The 21,213-nt window shown below is 42.7% G+C and overlaps 1 protein-coding gene across 2 annotated transcripts in view; it reads right to left on the bottom strand.

Annotated features, from left to right (window-relative positions):
* Positions 1–3,440: 3,440 nt before the first annotated feature.
* LOC142648710 (SURP and G-patch domain-containing protein 2-like) overlaps positions 3,441–21,213 on the bottom strand; it is an 89,314-nt gene continuing 71,541 nt past the window's right edge. For both annotated transcript variants that reach the window (XM_075825469.1, XM_075825470.1), the window contains exons 7-11: positions 19,820–20,181; positions 13,251–13,318; positions 7,159–7,295; positions 6,454–6,578; positions 3,441–5,041 (exon numbers count right to left, since the gene is read on the bottom strand). In XM_075825469.1, coding sequence (XP_075681584.1) covers positions 6,458–6,578; positions 7,159–7,295; positions 13,251–13,318; positions 19,820–20,181 — 688 coding nt within the window. In that variant the 3' untranslated portion in view covers positions 3,441–5,041; positions 6,454–6,457. The remainder of the gene's footprint in view (positions 5,042–6,453; positions 6,579–7,158; positions 7,296–13,250; positions 13,319–19,819; positions 20,182–21,213) is intronic.

Here is a 21,213-nt window from a genome sequence, read left to right as displayed (position 1 = left end):
GGCAGCATCCGCGGAGGGGACTCTGCGGCAGCATCCGCGGAGGGGACTCTGCGGCAGCATCCGCGGAGGGGACTCTGCGGCAGCATCCGCGGAGGGGACTCTGCGGCAGCATCCGCGGAGGGGACTCTGCGGCAGCATCCGCGGAGGGGACTCTGCGGCAGCATCCGCGGAGGGGACTCTGCGGCAGCATCCGCGGAGGGGACTCTGCGGCAGCATCTGCATTTAGCGACACAAACTGGAAAGCTGGATTGTTGAAATAAGCACATGGAGAAATCTCAAATTTTAAACCTAGCGGTATTATTATAGTAATGTAGTATTATTATTATTATTATAGTAATATCGTGTTATAGTAGTTCAAATAACTAATTGATTAAAAATAATTTTGTATTGTATCAAATTTGAAAGTAATGCGGCCCGTCAACTTCCCATTTGTTCTATATGCGGCCCACTTACCCGGCCGAGTTTGAGACCCCTGGTGTAAAGGATCACCTCCCCATGTAGATTTAGAGAGATTCACCTTGGGTTCTAAACTAAGGGCTCATTTATCCAATCTATACTAATTGCTACATCAAATCCAATTTCTAAAGGCACAATGCTGGCATTTCAGTTATTTGAATAAGCAAATACCAAGCATTCCCTTCTCCCCGTTAACACCCATAAATCTGCTCCCTCTTACATTGGGTTATCCACTTACTGAAGGAAGTATTTGGCGCAACATGAACAATAAGCCCTTACACAAGGCTTTCCAGTACTCTATACCTCAGAGTTTAGACACTATCCTAGACCCCTCACAGAGATAGGACTAATTTTCTTCTTTCTGAAAGCATAAAAAAATATGAGTAAACAATTTTTTGGAAAGTTCTCCATCCCCATCTTAGTTGGATACCCTTGTTACATTCCCCCCCCCTGAAGAAATGTAAAGCCAAAATTTACACTGATCTTGTAGAAAAAGGTGCACCTCCTAAATCATCCTTCATCCTGGGAAAGAGAATTATCTAGAACATGGACAAAAGAAGAGGCCTCCGTTATTCTCATGGCTTTTCGCAGTGTGTTAGGGTTCTACTGGATGATCGTCGTTGTATATACTCATTCCTCCACATATGGTGGGAATGCCCCTATAGCCTTTGTGGCTAGAAACACTACATAGTATACACCAAACGACAGGGTGGCATGCATCTCCCTCCCCGGCTGTAATATTACTTTTGGCACCATTATACTCTTAAGCAATCCAGTAAAAATCTTTCTACACACTTACTGACTGCTCCCAAACTCTCAATACCTCTAAAATGGAGATCCATTTCTCCTCCAAGCTATAGAGAATGAATAGACAACAGATGCAGGATGGAGGAATTGGCTAGCTGGGCAGACAGACGACATGATGCGTTTGTTGCCAGCTGGTCGGCACGGAGGGAACATAGATGCTCTCTTTATTAATTCGCTATCTGTAACGAATTCCCCATCTTGTCTCCATTCCCCTCCCCTCTTCCTAACCCTTTTGCCCTCTTATACTTGATGACATTTGTTTGTATAGTTTCTTTGAAACTTTATATATAGTTCTTAATTTCCTGTTTAATCATTCTTAGGGTATGTGCACACGCAGTGTTTAAAGCAGTTTTTCGGGCCGTAAATATCCCGAAAAACGGCTGAAAAATCTGAACCAGAACGACTCCAAACATCTGACCATTGATTTCAATGGGAAATACGGCGTTCTGTTCTGACGGGGCGTTATTTACGCCTAGTTTTCCAAAAACGGCACGCAAATTGACGCCCGCGAAAAAGTGCACGTCACTTCTTGGGACATTTTTGGAGCCTTTTTTATTGACTCTATAGATAAAAAGCTCCAAAAACGGGCGTCAAACACTACGCGAAAAAAGCGAGTTTGATTAAAAAAAACGCCTGAAAATCAGGAGCCGTTTTCCCTTGAAAACGGCTCCGTATTTTCAGACGTTTGAGTTTGCGTGTGAACATACCCTTACTCACTGACTCTTCAAGGCAAGATTTACTTGAAAATGGTGTACTCTAAATAGTGTACTAGATACTTTGACTAATTGTTATCGACTCCCTAATCTCTCTCTAATTCTCAGGTCAAGTGATCCCATGTTCTGTCTGAACCAAAAATGCAATATGTAACATTTTATTAGTCTGTATCAGTTTTCTTTTTGCATTTCATGTCTCACTCTGTTGGATAAAGTTCAATAGGAGAATTAAAAAAAATAAAAAAAATGAATTTTCTCCTCCAGTCCAGCAGACCCCCTTCCATTCAGGTGCAAATCTTCAGAATACAATTTGTACCCCAATGAAAAGTTAGCCCAGTGCTCTAGGAATATTTAATGGGTAACTAAACGTTCAAACGTCTGACATGTCATAGTGACCTATCAGAAGTTTTGATTGGTGCGGGTCCGAGCACTGAGACCCCCACCAAATCACTAAAACGAAGCGGCAGAAGCGCTCGTGTGAGCGCTCAGCTCCTTCGTTCTTGTTTGGCTTTTTCCGGAAAGCCGATGTAGCGGTGTACGGGCCCATAGACTTTCTATTGAGTCCGTACACCGCTAAATCGATTTCTGGAGAAAGCCAAACAGAAACTAAGACGGGTGAGCGCTCACACGCGTACTTCTGCCGCTTCATTTCAGCGATTGGTGGGGATTTCAGTGCTCAGACCCCCACCAATGAAAACTTCTGACATGTCACTAGGACGTCAGAAGTTTGTTGAACGTTTAGTTACCCTTTAAGGCTCCTCCATCTACCATGTATTCTGTCGTTTGCGATATCATTGCCTGTTCTTTGTGATTTTATAGTTTTGCAAAACAAAACATTTTAGCCTAAAAAAAACAAAAACAGTTCCCAGCTCTGATTTTAGAGTCTGATCCACCATGGAGTTAATGGTTCTAGACTTCTTTTGCACTTTATCAAATTTGAAGAATATATATATTTTTTTTTCCATGAAGTGCAGCTATTTTTTATTGTGTGCTAAAAAGATTATCCTTTATGTGTAAATCTTAGCAACTGCAATACATCCACATGTGATACATCTATGGGTTTATCAGTAGACTGCGCTATTGATTCCGTCACAAACAATGGTACCCTGTCCCAACGGTGACAAACAAACCATTAGCAACGTTTGTCACTATTGAGATCAATGGTGATGCAAACGGAAGCGAAGGTTTACGTTTGCCTTTCCGTTGAGGGGTTCCCCCGATGGAAACCTCAGACTGAACCCCTCAATGGAAAGTCAATGCTGATGTGAACACAGCCTTATCCTACTTTCAGAAGGGGACTTAACCCCATGTGTAAGGTGTGCTGTGTCTTCAGGACAAAACAAGTACATTCACCATATAAATATAATGTGATCAGCTTATACAAGAGCGCTCCTTTTAACAAATGTAAAGTTTAAAAAAAAACAACACACAAGAAAACAAAATGACACATGGAAAAACCAGAGGTACTTGTTTTAACGATTTTATTTTATCATCAACCGCCATCTCTTCAAATGAATCCTTCTAAAAACATTAGTAAAACAAAATACTTACACCAATATACTCGGGGATGTTATTTTTTGGATCCCACAACCTTTGTTCCAGCAATACAATAAAATATTTATGATCAAAACTTCCCTTTTAGAAGGGGTAGCATTCCAGTTCTAAACTTCAGGGCTGTGAGGAGTTCAATACCCACAAAGTGGACGTTTATAGCAGCCGGAGTTCTGCACGTAGACTAATGCTGTTTTTTCACAGCCTGCACTCTTCTGCTCTGACCAGAAATCTGAGGGGTATTTGACTTTCAGCTAGGAACATTCCTCGCATAAGAATGTGATGTATTACACGGGTCAGATCATTTTAGATATAGCAATATTGAAGCGTTAACACATTTTTAATGCATACTATACAACATGATAAACTTTTAATCTAGAAATTATTTATTTTTTTGCAAACTCAAAGACAGGTTACAGCTTTAACAGACCTGTTTAAAAAAATAAATAAAATTCTTCCTAATGGGGTTAATCTGCTTATAACGTACACCTTCTCAAGAGGGACATTTCACCAATACCCTTTAACAATGTAATAAAGCATCTCAAAATCAATCTTAAAAGGGTATTTCCAACTTGGACATCTGTGGCATATTCACAGGATATGCCATAAATGTCTGATAGATGTGGGTCCCAGTGGAACCCACACCTATAGATTAACTATAGGGGTCACCCGACCCACATTTCACTTGTTGCGGTGTCCCCAAGCTGCCGATTCCAGGCAGGGACTAGTGTGGAGAGGGCCGCGCGTTGCACTCTTTACTTTGTTCAATGGGAGTTACGGAAAGCACTGATTGACTGTTTCTGTAACTCCCTTACTACAGAATGGAGCGCCACGTGCATGCACGGCCCTCTCTCCACTAGCCCCCGCAAGGAAAAGGCAGGTTGCGGCTGCCGCACCAGGTGAAGCTTGGGTCGATTTGGCTGCAGGTCCATATCAGTCCCTCGATATAGGTGCGGGTCCTGTGGATAGGCTATAAATGTCTATGTTTACAAAACCCCTTTAAGATATATTTGAAAATAACTAAACAGCTTTATACGTTGGTTGTGTAGCAACCAAATAAAGGCTTCTCTTAAAGAGCAAACAAAAAGGTTTTGATAAATGAGGCCTAAATTGTTTTATAAGTGTAAAACGGACCTTGTTGACCATAACCACCACATTGCCGCATTCATTTTTCCAGAGCAGTACGACAAATAGCTGAACATTTATTGGTTACTATGGCTAAAAAGGCCAGTTTTAAAGGTAAGACAATTTTAATAAATGAGGTGATTTCTTAAAAGGTTTAATAGTAAAAAGCCATACATTTGAAATGTACAACAGGATAGGAAGCCACGTTTTGCTCATGTACGGAAAAAAAAAAAAAAGTCTCCCAGCATATAACAGAAAACAAAAAAACAAAACTTTTAGAAAAATCATGAAGACACACTTTTCAGTCTAAAAAACCACAGGGGTCATACTTGAGACCCAAAATATACATGAAAAAGTGACTTCCTAGATTTCAGTAGTCTTCTGGTATCCTGTGAAATGGGGGGAAAAAAAAAAAAAGGAAAGAAGAGAGACTAAATATATTAAAACATCATGGCATGAAATTCACTAAGTACAGAAGTGGTCCAACCAGGCCTGCAAGAGTCCCCTTAACAATAAGGGCAAGACTATACAGCAGAATGCAGGGAATAGTGGTCAACATGGAACATTCTGTGATTAATATAAAAATCCTCCCACAAAACTGTAATCACACGAAAAGGCACGGTGATTTGGGACACATCATTATGACCAAGACGTTCAAGAAGTCGTTTATAGTATAATAAACCACACAAACTGCTGGTTTATTACTTTTGATGGTAAAAATACCAAAAAGGAAGAAAATAAAGGCAAATAATATCCTTGGCAATACTTAAAAGGGGTTGTCCAGTTAAAAAAAAAGAAAAATAGTCACCCCCTTTAGGGAATTGTGAATGAATAGAGGGGATCCTCATCTCTTGGCCAGAATCGAGAGTGGCTACAAAGAGCGTCTCTCTCTCTCTCTCTGGAGGACTTGTCCTGTTCTACGTTACACAGACAACCCAATGATTTGAACGGCCACTATGTAATGCTTAATTTCCCCTGTAGTGAGACACTGCAAGGAAACTGAACGCTTACTGCAAGGTTCCCCAAAAGATTATAACCAATTGCAACCAATTGCTGGGGGTCCTAGCAAGGGTCACTTTGTGATCAGCTTATTGTCAAGTGACCCTTCTAAAAAGTAGGACAACCGCTTTAAAAAAATTTTTATTTTGGCAAACCACTGCCGAGGTGACGTTTATTAAACAAATCACAAACAAACTCTTCTCAGTTTCCATATACCAAGTGACAAATCACTTCACTTTTCAACACACAAGATCTCTATTGGCATCAGATGTTCTTGCAACTTTTCAAAGTAAAAATTTGGATGTCCAAGTTGCAAACAAATGGCCGAGAACAAAGGCAAACACTAGTGGGTGTAGGAAGAGTCAATAGGTAAGACGACAAATTCAGAAATCAGCTCACGGGTGTGGACTGTACAAACATTCATTTGCCAGTGCGAAGCCAAAAAGGCAATAAAAGCAGGATACTGGCATAATACCGATATTCTCAATGTTTTTCTACACAAGTGTAACTCATTTTTACCACATAGTCTAGCACCACAGACAACCATTTTACTTTTCTTTTTAAATACGAAAAGCTAAATAGTGTCCCCCTCCTTCATTACGGAACATGTTGTACGAGCTGAAGCTGCTCATGTTGAAGAAAAAGAAAAGCACACAAAATGTGCCAGTAACTCATTTCTCAAATACACGGTTTAAAAGTGAAAATGCTCTCATTAAACCACATCTTCACCTGCTTCTTTTAAAGGACACGTGGAACACAGGAGGAACGCAGTTTTAAAAATAAAAATAATCTGCAAGCTTACCTACTCATTTTGTAATTTTCTGCTTGTACATTTGAATCATTCTTTGACGAAAAACATCAAAGTTTGTAGACTTGCCAGCCTCCTTTACTTTAGAACCCAAGCCCTCTCCAGCAGAGACTGCGCCCCTGAAAAAGTGGCAAAAGCCGAACATAAAACTTTTTAACACAGCCAGTGAATAGCTTTTTAACGTGGACAGTATGTGACACAAAATATACGCTTTAGAAAACTTCTGTGAAATGTCAGACAAGTTAAAGTACAGCTCTAAAGAGGAAATCCAGGCTAAACACCACTCGGAGTTGTCAGTGGAAGCCTTTGGTAGGAGTCTCTGACCCCGGTTGATTGCCAAACTGAGCTTTGGAATCCCTGGAAATGTAACAGTTTATAGCTCCATTGAATACAATGAGGTGCATGCCTTGTGTAGGAGATCCCAATCTAATGTGACAGAAATCCTACATTTATTCTACTTGGTAAGCATAGTAAGACGTAACAAACGTGAGGACAAAATGTACTACTGCACAAGAACCTTTGAGTCACTGGCCAAAAATTTCCAAGGATGCAGAAAAACCCAAGGATGCAGTGATCAAGGCTTTTTGGGTATAGCCACGTCTGTGGGAAGACTACATTATATGGATTCGATCTAAAGAAGAGTACAGAGAAACTGCTACAGACAACAAACATGTAAAGTAAACCTATTATGCAACATACACGTTTATAGGATTTTTGATGCCTGATCCACCGGAGCCAAGTCCATCACCTTCTTGCCAGCCCATCCTACTCAACATCTGAAAACCCACATTCTTTTGGGTAAGCTTCTTATTGGCAAACTCTAAATCCACTGGTTTCTTGAGGTGGGGGGGGAAAGGAGGAAGAAAATGGTTAAAATATAGACAGACATTTCACTTTATGCCACTGAGCATTTCGGTATAGGTGCCGCCAGCCAACTGTAGTTGAACAGAAAAATACTTTGCTTGGAAGGCAGAACCATTATTTCAGTAGGTGGGTCTTCAAAAACAGTCCACAATCAGTTCTTATGGTAAACCTATAGCTAGGTAGGGTGCTGTATTTTATTCAGGACAGGTTGCTCTTCAACAAAAACGGAAAAACCGTCAACTACAAGTATTAAAACTACAAAGAAATATAGGAAGTGACGTGAGGAGATGGGTAAACCTGTGTAGATGAAGTGCCTATTGCTGTACACATTTCAAAATATCCGAAAGGATCATCGGGGGGGGTTTGGGTGGAGGAGGAGGGGGCGCACACACCGTTTAATTTGTCGGATGGGTGACTGCCGATGTCCACAACTTCTATTCACCCTAAAGCGGCTCTTTACAGCAAACAACAAAAGTTCCTCCCCGATACCCAGTGCAAAATACACCTTATACGCCCCATGCACCTGCTGGATGACAATGTGGTCGTAAAAAGGGTAATTCTGTAACCGGAGAACAAGATCACTCAGTGAATGTGACGCTCAAGATGACGCTGCAGCGACAACACCGCAGGTGAGCAGGCTTCAGCTCATTCCCCTTTCAAGGGATCTCCCCCCGACACAGCCCCCCCCCCCCAGAGGCAAACTTAATCCGCTCCCAAGATTATCTTCTCTGGCGATGACCGAGCCTTCTCGAAGGCTCTTTTTAGCCAGCATTCACACTTCCCAGGTGGAGGAAGCTCCATTGCCACCTAAGTACTCTCCTGACGCTATTCTCTTGGCCAGATTCTGTGATCACCAACTCCCTCAAACAAGGTCAGCCATTTGCAGGCATTTCGACTTAGGATCAAGTGAGATGCTATGGTCTTAAAAGGTTAAAATCAGACTTTTACACGTATCTGACCTATAGGAACAACTTTATGTCTCTGTATTAGAAATTAAAGTTCCTGAAAACAGATTAGGAGATAATTTTAAGATTAGGCGATTGCTTAAATGCATTATCGATATACCAAAAGTTTGCGAAGGACTGTTTGCAACTGTTAATACCATATATTAACACCTTGCATTTAGAAATTGGCAGGGCTCACCGGCCCGGACTGCTGTCTACAAAAGATGGCCACCAAGAAACATAGCAGCCGGACCGAACTTTCTTAGTAAAGGAGAAGGTGAAGAAGGCAGATAGAGAACGCTCCTCTCTCTCTATTGATAAGCCATGAAATTCAAATCTTTGTGGATAAAGCCCTTATTCAAAGACGCAGGACACTGAAAACATTACTGCCCAGCTTGTTAAAGAAAGACAGATACAGTTGGGCTTTCCCCCTACGCCTTTGCTTCTACTATAATAAACCCTAGGTCTTATTTCGTGAAGGTGTAGCACTTACTCTTCAGTTGAAATTTCCAAAGATCTATTCACACCAGGGAAAACCAGCACGGAGGAGAGGCCTGTGTCACCTCTGAAGATCTGCCACCAAGAAGAAAACTGGCCCCTGACTTTAGTTACAATTAAGAACCCTACTTATTGGGGCCTGTAAATCATAACTTTAACTCACTCATTTGCGAGAGATTCCTGCTATGGATAATCCAGCTAAATGGACATGGAATAAGCACTGAAACTGCAGGCAATCCTTGCCCTTTCCCATGATCGGCGTTCGAGCTAGTCATATAGAGGTTTCCTCATTCACACCCATCCTTTTTTTCTTCCTCCTCTCCCAGCTCAGGTGCTGGAGTCTCTAAAAGCGATACAGGGCATTATTTGCCACTCTGATGTTATTTGAATTCGTATTACGATCACCAAATCAATCTGAGGGGGGGGGGGGCAACATGAAATTGCTATGCCTACACAGTAAAATCTTTTAGCTAGCACAGATTTGCTATTATTTATGCCAGCTTTTTGGCACAAATTATAATAAATGTTAACAATCTGCAATGGACCCGTCCCGCTCGATGAACCAAGTCCCTTTCCAAAAAGTGCAGAGGACGGCGTAAAAGGCCCGAAAAGTCAGTTTTCATTGCAGATTGAAACTTTAGGGCCTCTCTGCGACTTTTCTACACCAGAAAACTTGTGTAAAAAAGGTTGATGAATTCCCCCCTATGTTCTCTGCTTTACCAATTATTGTCAACATCAATGACCTCAACACTGTTCTCTTATGTCTCTCTTCTGTGCTACTGTTAAGAATTCTAGGAGGTTTGCTTCTTAAACATTTAGAGTAACCTGAACATTCTACTTAGTAAGAGTTCCCTTAGGTAATATAAAAGGAGAGTCTGATAGACAATTTGTAATGCAAAGACCTCAACATTGTTTTCTTTTAATGTTACGCTTATATCCTATTGTATGTTTGCTTCTTAAACCTTTAGGTTCACGTGTTGCATAAATACTGCGTATTCCCCCCCCCCCCGCAACATCTTGTTGCAGAAAACCCACAGCATAATAAAGTAGCAGCTAAGTAAATGAGCGGAAAAAAACGCTCAAATTCTATGGTGCGCGTTTTTTTTAATCCACAGCATGTCAATTGTATATGCGTAAATCGCTGCTTTTGTGTTGCAGGTTGAATTTAATGGGGAGGTTAAACCCACAACAAACAGCAGATGCTGCTTTTTTTTTTTTGCGAGAGCAAAGCGGCAATACCGCAGCAAGAAAAAAATAAATAAATAAATAAAATAAATCACTTTTTCGTCCAGGCCGGCCTCCTGAGATTATGTTTCATCCCATGGTATCGCTGCAGCCAATCACGGGCTGCAGCGGTCATATGGGATAAAATATCATCCCAGGAGGCTGATCTACAGGACATCATATTCCAATACATAGAATAAAAAGTGATCAAAAAGTTGCATGTATCCCATAATAGTACCAATAAAAACTACAACCCGTTCCGTTACGTGCGTGAAAAGAACGCACGTCACACCTACCTATGCAAGTCAATGGGGCCATTCAGACATTGTGTTTTTCACGCAGCATGTGTCCGCTGTGTGAAACTTACTGCATGTCCTATACTTGTGCGTTTTTTGCGCATCACGCACCCATTGAAGTCAATGAGTGCGTGAAAATCACGGACAGCACATCCATGTGCTGTGCGTGATACACGCAACAGTTGCTAAAGAAATGATGAGAAAGAAAACCACCTCCTTCATTTTGGATGACATACGGATGACATACTCGCGTAAAAACCGCTGACAAGCACCATACACTGATGTCACACGGAACTGCAACGCAGGAAAAACGCTGCGTTTTTTTACGCCTGCAAAACAGACACTTTCGTGTGAATAAGGCCTTACTCAGTTTTTTTTGACAGAAAAAAATTAAAAATAGGTTATTGCTTTTTATAATACGGTGAAATAATAAAAATTAAAAAAAAAATCATAAATCATTTTATAATGCAAATGCTGTAAAAACATAGCTATATATACACACATATGGTATCGCCTTAATCGTATCGACCTGCAGAATAAAGCAAATATGTAATTTATAGCACGCGGTGAACACAAACTGGGCATAACATCGGGCACTAAAATGGAATATCAGTGAAAAATTGCAATTTTCACTAATCATCCGCTACGCATTCATTTCTAATGAAACATCCGTCGGGTCAAAATCCTCACTACACCCCTCAAAATTCCTTAAGGAGTTTGGTTTCCAAAATAGGGGGTCACTACTTGGCGGTTTGTTTTACCATTTGACCTGAGAGCCCTGCAATTGTGGGCCAAAGCTGCGAAAATCACCAAAATAGGCCCCAAATGCGCTTTGTGTTCTTTCACTCCTGAGCTCTGTCATATGTCCAGGAAAATGATAAATGCCATGAGGGGTGTAGTTTCCAAAATGGGGTCACTTTTAAGGGATTTCCCCTGTACTGGTACCTCAGGGGCTCTGCAAATGCTACATGGTGCCCCAACACCAATCCAGCAAAATCTGCATGCCAAATAGCGCTCCTGCCCTTCTGAACCCTGCAGTGTGTCCAAATCGCACTTTATGACCACATATAAAGGTATTGCCATAATCGGTACAAATTGCTTTTCAAAATGTTGGGGTGCCTTTTCTCCTTTAGAAATTTTTAAATTGTTACAAGGAATAATGTTTTTTCAGAAAAGAAAATTAGATTTTCATTTTCACTGCCTAATGCCACTAAATTCAGCAAAAAAAAAACAAACAAAAAAAACAAAATGCTCACTATCCTACTCGATAAATCTCTTGAGGGGTCTAGATTGCCAAGTGGTCTTTTTGGGGGCATTTCTATTGTTTTGGCACCACAGGACCTTTTCAAATCGGACATGGTGCATAAAGTATATTCTAATAATAAAAAAAAAAAAAAAAGGGCCCCCAAAATCCACTAGGTGCTTTTTTGCTTCTGAGGCCTGAGCGTCAGTCCATTAGCACACTAAGGCCTTATGTGGGATATTGCTAAAAACTGCAGAATCTGGGCAATAAATATTAAAGTTGCGTTTCTCTGGTAAAACCTTGTGTATTACAGAAAAAAAAATGGATTATAGGACAGGTGTCGCGGAAAATTTTTTTTTAGATCTATTTGCTTTTAGTGTTTTATTAAAAAAAAAAAATTAGTTATTTGTGCGTTTGTGTTTTACTTTTTTTCTCCAAACTTTTTCTGCTCTATGGGGGCTGCCATTTTTTTTTCATCTCTGTATGTGTCGATTAACGACACATACAGACATGGAATACGGCACATACAGCCCCGTAGAGAATGCGAACGGGAGCCGTTCCATTCGCTATGCTGTACGCCGTCTGTGTGGGAACAGTCCCACACAGTCCAAATGGAAGGTCTTCGGCCGAGCGACATCAGGCTCCATTTTCTTGTGGACCGGAAGCCGCAGGCGGACAGTAAGATGACTACTTCCGGTCGCGGTTTCCGGACATGTGTTCTGAAGCAAGCACTAGGAGCGGAGGGAGCAGACGGACCGGAGGGAGCGGCGGAGGCAGGAGCAGGTAAGTTATGTCCGTGTTTTACTGTGTGATTACCACTATATGTAAGCCTACTACACGGTGTATTCGCTCAAAAAATGGCGGCACACAGTGTAGGAGGCTTGAACATACAATCCCCTCCTTTCACCTGGCACTAGCCAGGATAAGGGAGGGGGGATTCTGTGAGCTCACTAGAACATGTGTGTTTACACCAAATTTGCAGGATAAAGCAGTGTGGTTGCTTTACCACATGCCAATGCTGCAATTTTGGGAATTGCTCCCTCTAGTGACCAGCACAGAGAAATGTTATAAATTAGAATCTAATTTATAATATTTCCTGACTTGTGAAAAAATTAAAAAAAACTATAACAATGTCTAATCATGTATACACTGTTTAACTAAAAAAAAAAAAAATTCTAGCGACACATTCCCTTTAAAGTTTAATTTGTGCAAAAAAAAAAAACCCCAAAAAACAATTTGTACATTTCCCCTCCACTGTGAAACAGGGTTAAGAAACTTTCCAAATGCGGTTTTGAATACTTTGAGGGGTGCAGTTTTTAAAATGGTTTCTAATATATAGGGCCCTCAAAAAACACTCAAAAAACAAAAGGACGTTCAAAAAACGATGCCAACATAAAGTAGACATATGGTAAAACTAACTAGTAACTATTTTGTGTGGTATTACTATGTGTCACGCACGATGAGCCACACAAGGGAAACCGGGTTCTATTTTTCGTGGCCCACCTTGTAGTTTAATATACATGATCTCAAACGTCAATTTGCACAAATAACCTAAGGAGATGGATCGATTTGGGTTTCCTTGCTGCTAGGAACACTATTGCCATTTCCTGGAAGATTTAAACTTTTTCGAATAATTGTAAACGAAAACTAGACTACATTCCACGGGATAGAGAAGACTTCTATAGGACGTGACTATCCTAGATTGTACTATGCAAGGCTTACCCTTTTTCTGTTGTATCTACGGCCACGTCCCCGTGGGCGCTCATATTCGATACGTACTGGATCACGAACTGAAATAAAAAAAAAAAAATGTTAAGCAATAAGACTATAAAAGTAAACCAATTTTTTAATATATATATATATATATATATATATATATATATATATATATTAAAGAGGGAGTATGCAAAACAGTTATATTTTGCCAGTATAGTGAAATCCCTTTGAAATCCAGCACAGAACACGCAGATGTAGTGTCATATGTTCAGCCTCAAACCTTTCTACCGTATAACAATTTTTTTAATTCGATAAGCCAGCACCCATCACGTATAGTGAATGACGATTAACCCCTTTGCATGTTACGACATAAAAGTAGGTAGTGGTGGGGACTAACTTCCCGCAGTTACAACGAGAAAAGGATTTTGCAGTGAGTACTCAAAAAAATCCTGTTTTCTTGTTTGTTACATTGGGGGACAGAGACCGTGGGACGCCCTAAAGCAGTCCACAGGGGCAGCAACCGATAAAGGACATGGTCAACTTTTTCACAGATGCCTGCAAGACCTTGTGTCTAAGGAAAGCATCTGCAGAAGCAAAAAGGTGTGCACGGAATACCATGTAGCCACATTGCACACCTGAAGAGCAGAAGCTTGATTGCACATAGCCCAGAAAGCCCCAACCACTCTGGTAGAGTGGGCCGTGATCAGAAAAGACAGTACCTTACCCCGAACTCTGTAAGCCTTGCAAATCGCTATCTGAATCAATCGAGCGATAGTGGCTGCCAACTCCTTCCAGGGACCCTACGGGAGGATCGACAAGGAATCCGACCTCCGGAAGAAAGCGACAAGGTGCGGACAACATCCAGATTGTAGACAGAACGCTCCCTTAAATGACTGGGATACTGACAAAAGGACGGCAGAACAATGTCCTCAGGCAAAAAGGAGGGCATTGCAAAGAGCACAACGTTATCCTGACTAAGAGTCAGGAATGAAGCTGACATGACAGAGCCACCAGTTCAAAAACCCTATGGATGGAAGTCACTGCTACCAGAAAAACACCTTCCATTAAAAAAAACGAAGGAAGATCTCTGATCGAGAGGGAGAGAGAGAGCCGCAAGGAAGTGAGATTGCGATCCTCACACCAACGAAAAAAGGTCTTCCAGGTACGATGATAAATGCAGGCTGATGAAGGTTTCAGAGCCTTATGTATTGTGAGAATAACCCTCTTCGACCGCAAGCCTTTAGAATGGCAGCTTCAATAGCCATGCTGTTAAGCGTAGCGTAGGAAGTCGGGACTGAGAGGCAAGGGCCACAGAACTTCTTCCAGCAGGGACACCACATCCATGTACCAACAACCACACAGCTAATCCAGTGCTATTAGGTTGGCTAGGTCCACGGAGCCATGAGCGCGTAAATCGGTAAAACCTTGCGATTGAACCTGGACTCCATCAGGTCCACAACTGCCCTGCCCCATCTGGTGCCAATCTGGTCGAAAACCTCCTGGTGGAGCGACCACTCACTAGGATCCACCTGTTCATGACTTCAGTAGTCCGCAACCCAGTGGTCGAACCCCTGGAATGTGTACCGCTGTTAGAGTGTGAATTTGATGTTCCGCCAAGGTGAGAATCTTCAAAGCCGGACAGGAGAGAAGTCCAGTGCAGCAGGCTGAGGGACTTGTGGGGACCACAGCTGCTGGGACGTGAGGTTCCAAATTATTTCTCCTCAGTCTGAGGCTGGCATCAGTGGAAAGGATATGCCAGTTTAGCGGAAGGAAAACGCACCCTTGGGGAACAGCAAGGGAAGAGGTCTGCCCACTGGAGGGTTCGACGGATAGCCAGAGCAAGAAGGATCTGTTAAACCAAAGAATCCAGAGAATAGTTCCACCAAAAAAGCATTGCCGGCTAAAGAGGACGAGTGTGAAACTGCACAAAGAGTTCCAAGGACCCTCCAGCAAAAAGGTGGAGAGAGATCAGGACAACTGTCCACAACGAGCAAATCCCTTCCTGAAGGATAAACAGCAATTCCAGGGGAAGGAACACCCTCGCTGACGGAGTATCCAAGACCACACACAAGAATAGGAGCGGTTTACAATCCAACCGAAACATCAAGGTGTTCAGTGTGATCTAGAGCGCAGTCCCATTGTTCTCCCTGGTAGGAGACTATAAAAATTTAGTCCAGATACGGGGTGACAGACACCCACCCTGGTTCAAAGGAGCTCCATCACCACAGACAGGATTTTTATGAAAACTCTTGGAGTGGTTGCCAGACTGAACAGAAGAGCCACAAACAGGTAATGGTGAGAAGGAACTGCAAATGACAGCACTGGTGGGACTGGCCAATAGGATAGTGCAAATATGCGTCCTTGATATCCACCATTGACAGGAACTCCCATGTTCCATGGAAGCGATGACCGTTTGGAGGGATACTATGCGGAAATAGCAGATGGGTCGAACTGAGCCGTCTTTCTTTGGTACGGGAAAAAGGTTGGAGTTGAACCCGCAAAACCTTGGAGTCGAGGGAGGGCACCTGAATGACTCCTTGATGGATCAGAGCATTGCCTCCACGAAAAAAGGCAGCCGCTCCGGAGATGGAGACTGAGGAAGAGTGGACTGGAAGAAATGCTCTGGAGGAAAACTGGTAAATTCAATTTTGTATCCGGTGGATACCACTTGCTGAACCAGGCATTCGAAATGTGGGAGAGCCAAATGTCTTTCAGGTGCAGAAATCTGCCCCCACCCGAATCAAACAGGGCGCACCTTCCGGCAAGAGTTGGGATTACCAGCTCTGGCCTTGGTGGACTGAGGTAGAGGTTGCTAGGAGGGGCGAGCCTTAAAGTAAGATTTGGCCTCCTGCTTCTGGAGGGATGGTTGTCTGGAGTGGTGGAGTACCCATGAAAAGACAAAGCGAGGACCTGCCTCCTTGACAGGGGCGGTCCGTTGGACCCTGTTCTGGGGGAGTGCGCTTGCCACCAGTAGCTTCAGATATGATTTTGTCCAGTCAGGTCTTGAAGATACTGGAACCTGGAAAAGGAAGAGAGTGGTCAGGGAACGCATGGAAGTCAAATATCTGCAGACCAACCTTTCAGCCATAATGAGCACTTCAACAGAAGTGGACAGTTGGGAAGACCCCTTGTCATCCGGATCCTAAAACTGAAATCAGAAAGTTCCCTTTCTGATAAAAAAAAACCAAACAAAACAAAAAAAACACGTCCCATGGGGGAGATGAGGGAGAAGAGGGCGGTGAAAGTGAAGTTCGTCAAGAGGACCTGGCTGGCCTTCTTTTGGGGCCTGTCATGTGAGGAAGACCTAGATGAAAGAGTCCAGGGTTGGTTGGTCAGAGAGGTAAACCATCATGCACATCATGGCCTGTGTTATATTTTCCAAGTTACCAATAGTCCTAAAAAAAGGGAATGGGCCCAGTCAGGGTCAAATCCCACAGGCGCAGGCGTTGCAGACGCCTGGCCAAGAGGCCGGCATGCATGCATCACATAGGGAAGCAAGAGGACTACAGGATAATTTTGTGCTGCATTTAGAGCAGGCATAATGGAATGTGATGGTTGTCTGGCAAGAAGGTTCTCCGTTCGGGACAGACGTTGCAGTAGAGGAGATCACCTCACCCCACACTATGTTAAACAATGGAGGTTAGGTGGCCAAGGAGTACACTCCAGTACTGCACAGCAAGCAATTACGCCACCTTAGGAAGGGGGCAACGGCTTCCTGGCTTCCAAGGTCTGCTAGGGAAAATACTCCCACAGGTGAGAAAAAAAACACTTAGGAATTGAGGACTACGGCACATGTAGTGAGGGAGGCCTAGGGCTGGTCCTACCCGGTTTCAAGAAAGAATGCACTGTCCTAGAAGATACAAAATGACAAAAAAAAAATAAGGCTGCTGCAATAACAGGAGTGTCTGCCTCCTACAGACACTAAGTTAAAGAGGCTCTGTCACCAGATTATAAGTGCCCTATCTCCTACATAGTCTGATCGGCACTGTAATGTAGATAACCGGTGGTTTTTATTTTGAAAAACGATCATTTTTGAGCAAGTTATGAGCAATTTTAGATTTATGCTAATTCGTTTCTTAAGGACCAACTGGGCGTGTTTTTACTTTTGACTAAGTGGGTGTTGTAAAGAAGTGTATGAGGCTGACCAATCAACGTCCTACACTTCTCATTGTTCCAGCCCAGCTTCTTTCACTGCAATCACACTGTGCTGTGGATCATGATGGGCTGAAACAATGAGAAGTGTATGAGGCTGATTGGTCACTGATTGGTCAGCGTCAGACACTTCTCTGTATAACGCCCAATTGGTAAAAAGTAAAAACACGCCCAGTTGGTCTTTAAAGAGGCTCCGTCACCAGATTTTGCAACCCCTATCTGCTATTGCAGCAGATCGGCGCTGCAATGTAGATTACAGTAACGTTTTTATTTTTAAAAAACGAGCATTTTTGGCCAAGTTATGACCATTTTTGTATTTATGCAAATGAGGATTGCAAAAGTCCAACTGGGCGTGTTTAAAGTAAAAGTCCAACTGTGTGTTACAACTGGGCGTGTTTACTTCTTTTACTAGCTGGGCGTTCTGACGAGAAGTAAAACCTGCAAATGCCGATGCTGCTGCAGAATCAACTGTAGCCTCTGGTGCCGATGTGTCCTCGCTCGTCCGACACGATGCAGGACCTGGGGCAGGAAGTGAGTGACGTCACAGCGTAATCTCTCGAGAACACGCCGTGTGTCTGCACTGCCAGAAGCTGGGCGTTCTGAAGAGAAGTGGATGATACTTCTCGTCAGAACGCCCAGCTAGTAAAAGAAGTAAACACGCCCAGCACACAATAGCAATAGCAGATAAGGGTTGCAAAATCTGGTGACAGAGCCTCTTTAAGAAACAAATTTACATATATCTAAAATTGCTCATAACTTGCTCAAAAATGATCGTTTTTCAAAATAAAAACCACTGCTGTTATCTACATTACAGCATCGATCAGATTATGTAGGAGATAGGGCACTTATAATCTGGTGACAGAGCCTCTTTAAAGGGAAGGTGTCCCGAAATTATTTTTTTTTTATATGTTTTTGCTTTTAGTATGTTATTAAAATACATTTTTTGTGTTTTACTTTTTTCTTTCTTTTACTTCTCTATGGGGGCTGCCATTTTTTTTTTTCATCTCTGTATGTGTCGATTAATGACACATACAGAGATGGAATAAGGCACATACATCCCCATAGTGAATGCGAACAGGAGCCGTTCCATTCACTATAGCGTACGCCGTCTGTGTGGGAACGGCGCATGTGCCGCTCCCACACAGTCCAAAAGGAAGGTCTTCGGCCGAGCGACATCCGGCGCCATTTCGTGTGGACCAGAAGCCGCGGCCGGACAGTAAGATGACTACTTCCGGTCGCGGCTTCCGTCCATATGTTCAGAAGCAAGGACTAGGAGCGGTGGGAGCGGAGGCGGCATGAGCAGGTAAGTAATGTTTGTGTATGTTCGTGTTATACTGTGTGATTAACACTGTATGTAATCCTCCTACACTGTGCATTCGTTCAAAAAAATGTCGGCGCACAGTGTAGGAGGTTTGAACATTCAACCCCCTCCTTTCTCCTGGCACTAGCCAGGATAAAGGAGGGGGCATTGTGTGAGCACACTAGAGCGTGTGTCTCTACACCAAAAATGAGGTTGCTTTACCACATTGCAATGCTGCAATTTTGGGAATTGCTCCCTCTAGATTCTATTAGAATCTAATTTATAATATTTCCTGACTTGTGAAAAAATAAAAAAAAATTAGAACAAATGTGTAATCATTTATTGACCAACCGTTTAAATAAAAAAAATTTTTTTTCTAGCGACACATTCCCTTTAAGACTGAATCCTGCAAAAAAACAAGCACACTCAGTCCAGGCTGGCCTCCTGGGATGACGTTTCATCCCATGTGACTGCTGACGCCAATCACAGGCTGCAGTGGTCACATGGGATGAAACGTCATCCCAGGAGGCCGGGCTGCTCAGACAACACAGTGGGGCGCATTGCCATACGAAGACCAGGGTAAGTAAAGGATTTTTTTTTTTTAAAAACGTAACCGCTTTTTTCCGCAGCGGACATTCCTTCCGAAAACCTGCACCACAGTTTGGTGCGGTTTTTCGGCCTGAATTCAATGCGGGCTCCAGAGTGGATACGCTGCATACATGGCCTTTAAATAAAGACTGGCCGAGAAAATGCCAGTCTTCATAAATCCCCCCACCCCCATTTGTGTGTTAGAATGCTGTATTTTTCATTTATATAGAGATTAAGCCTTATATCATGTTAATCAGAGATGCTGCCGAACTCCCAATGACTTGTGGAAAACCATACAAGTCAATCCTTGGAGAGGCATACAAAGAAACCTACATTAAACAGGACCTGTCACTTGCCCAAAAAACTGCAGTTGACAGCTCACAGATTCTAATATCTCAGGAACAGTGGGTGCTAGAAGAAAAAACTAAACATTTGTAAGGCTTGCCGGCAATCAGATGTCAGCTGCAGTTTTTTGGGCAGGTGGCAAGTCCTCTAAAAATCAAACCAGGATAAAAATAAAATAAATGTGTCTTACTTTTTGGCTCTTCAACAAGACAAACTCTTTTAGGTGGAAGCATGCCAACCTTAAGATTAGCTACTCGCTTTCGAGCTATAGGAGGCCGAGCTGGAGTAGGCATGTGGCTAAATGCAGCTACTGGAGTATTCTCTGTGCTTGGAGTACTCTCTGTGCTTGGAGCTTCAGCAGCTTCACATTCTGCACCCATTTCCACATCAGAGTCATTTTGCGATTCATCTCCGGTCCTTATGTTTTCCAAATCACAATCCTCTAGCCCAATTTCCTCATCATCAGTTGCTTCCGCTTCTCCAGCTTGCTTGAACTCCTCCACTTTACTTTTATAGAACTTGTATGCTGGACTTTCTTTTTCACATAAAAACCTAAAGAAGTTATAAAGTGGTTACGGTCTCTTTCTATTTCGAACAGTCTATGATCTGACTAACTTATGAACTGTATTGTCAAAAATGAAAAATGGAAAAGTTAAACATCGGTGATCCTTTATTATCTTCAGAACTACAGGGAAAGCAGGGGGCATCTGTAGCTACCAAGGCGAAGTCTACTTTGACCAATTTGTGGGAGAGGAAAATTTGACACCAAAACTGACCAGTTATAATTAACGGGCCAATTAAGACGTCAGTTTTTTTTTTCTCAGATCATTAGTTCGTGTTAAAACACCCCCCCGCCCCCCAAAAAAAAAACAAAACACAAAACAAATAAACCACACAAGACAGAATTTTTGTACTTACCAGTAAAACCCCTTTCTTATTGCATTCACTGGAGGACACCATACCATGGGGTACAGGCCGCTTTCACTAGAGGGATGAAACTAGTTAAAGAGGCTCTGTCACCAGATTTTGCAACCCCTATCTGCTATTGCACACAGACAGGCGCTGCAATGTAGATTACAGTAACGTTTTTATTTTTTAAAAACGAGCATTTTTGGCCAAGTTATGACCATTTTTGTAGTTATGCAAATGAGGCTTGCAAAAGTCCAAGTGGGTGTGTTTAAAAGTAAAAGTCCAAGTGGGCGTGTATTATGTGCGTACATCGGGGCGTTTTTAATACTTTTACTAGCTGGGCGTTCTGATGAGAAGTATCATCCACTTCTCTTCAGAACGCCCAGCTTCTGGCAGTGCAGACACAGCCGTGTTCTCGAGAGATCACGCTGTGTCGTCACTCACTGGTCCTGCATCGTGTCAGACGAGCGAGGACACCGGCACCAGAGGCTACAGTTGATTCTGCAGCAGCATCAGCGTTTGCAGGTAAGTAGCTACATCGACTTACCTGCTAACGCCGATGCTGCTGCAGAATCAACTGAAGCCTCTGGTGCCGGTGTCCTCGCTCGTCTGACACGATGCAGGACCTGTGAGTGACGACACAGCGTGATCTCTCGAGAACACGGCTGTGTCTGC

The sequence above is a fragment of the Rhinoderma darwinii genome, chromosome 1, assembly GCF_050947455.1.
Source record: "Rhinoderma darwinii isolate aRhiDar2 chromosome 1, aRhiDar2.hap1, whole genome shotgun sequence".
Lineage (NCBI taxonomy): Eukaryota > Metazoa > Chordata > Amphibia > Anura > Rhinodermatidae > Rhinoderma > Rhinoderma darwinii.
The sequence above is the reverse complement of the archived record's forward strand: the minus strand, read 5'-3'. Positions and strand labels throughout refer to the sequence as shown.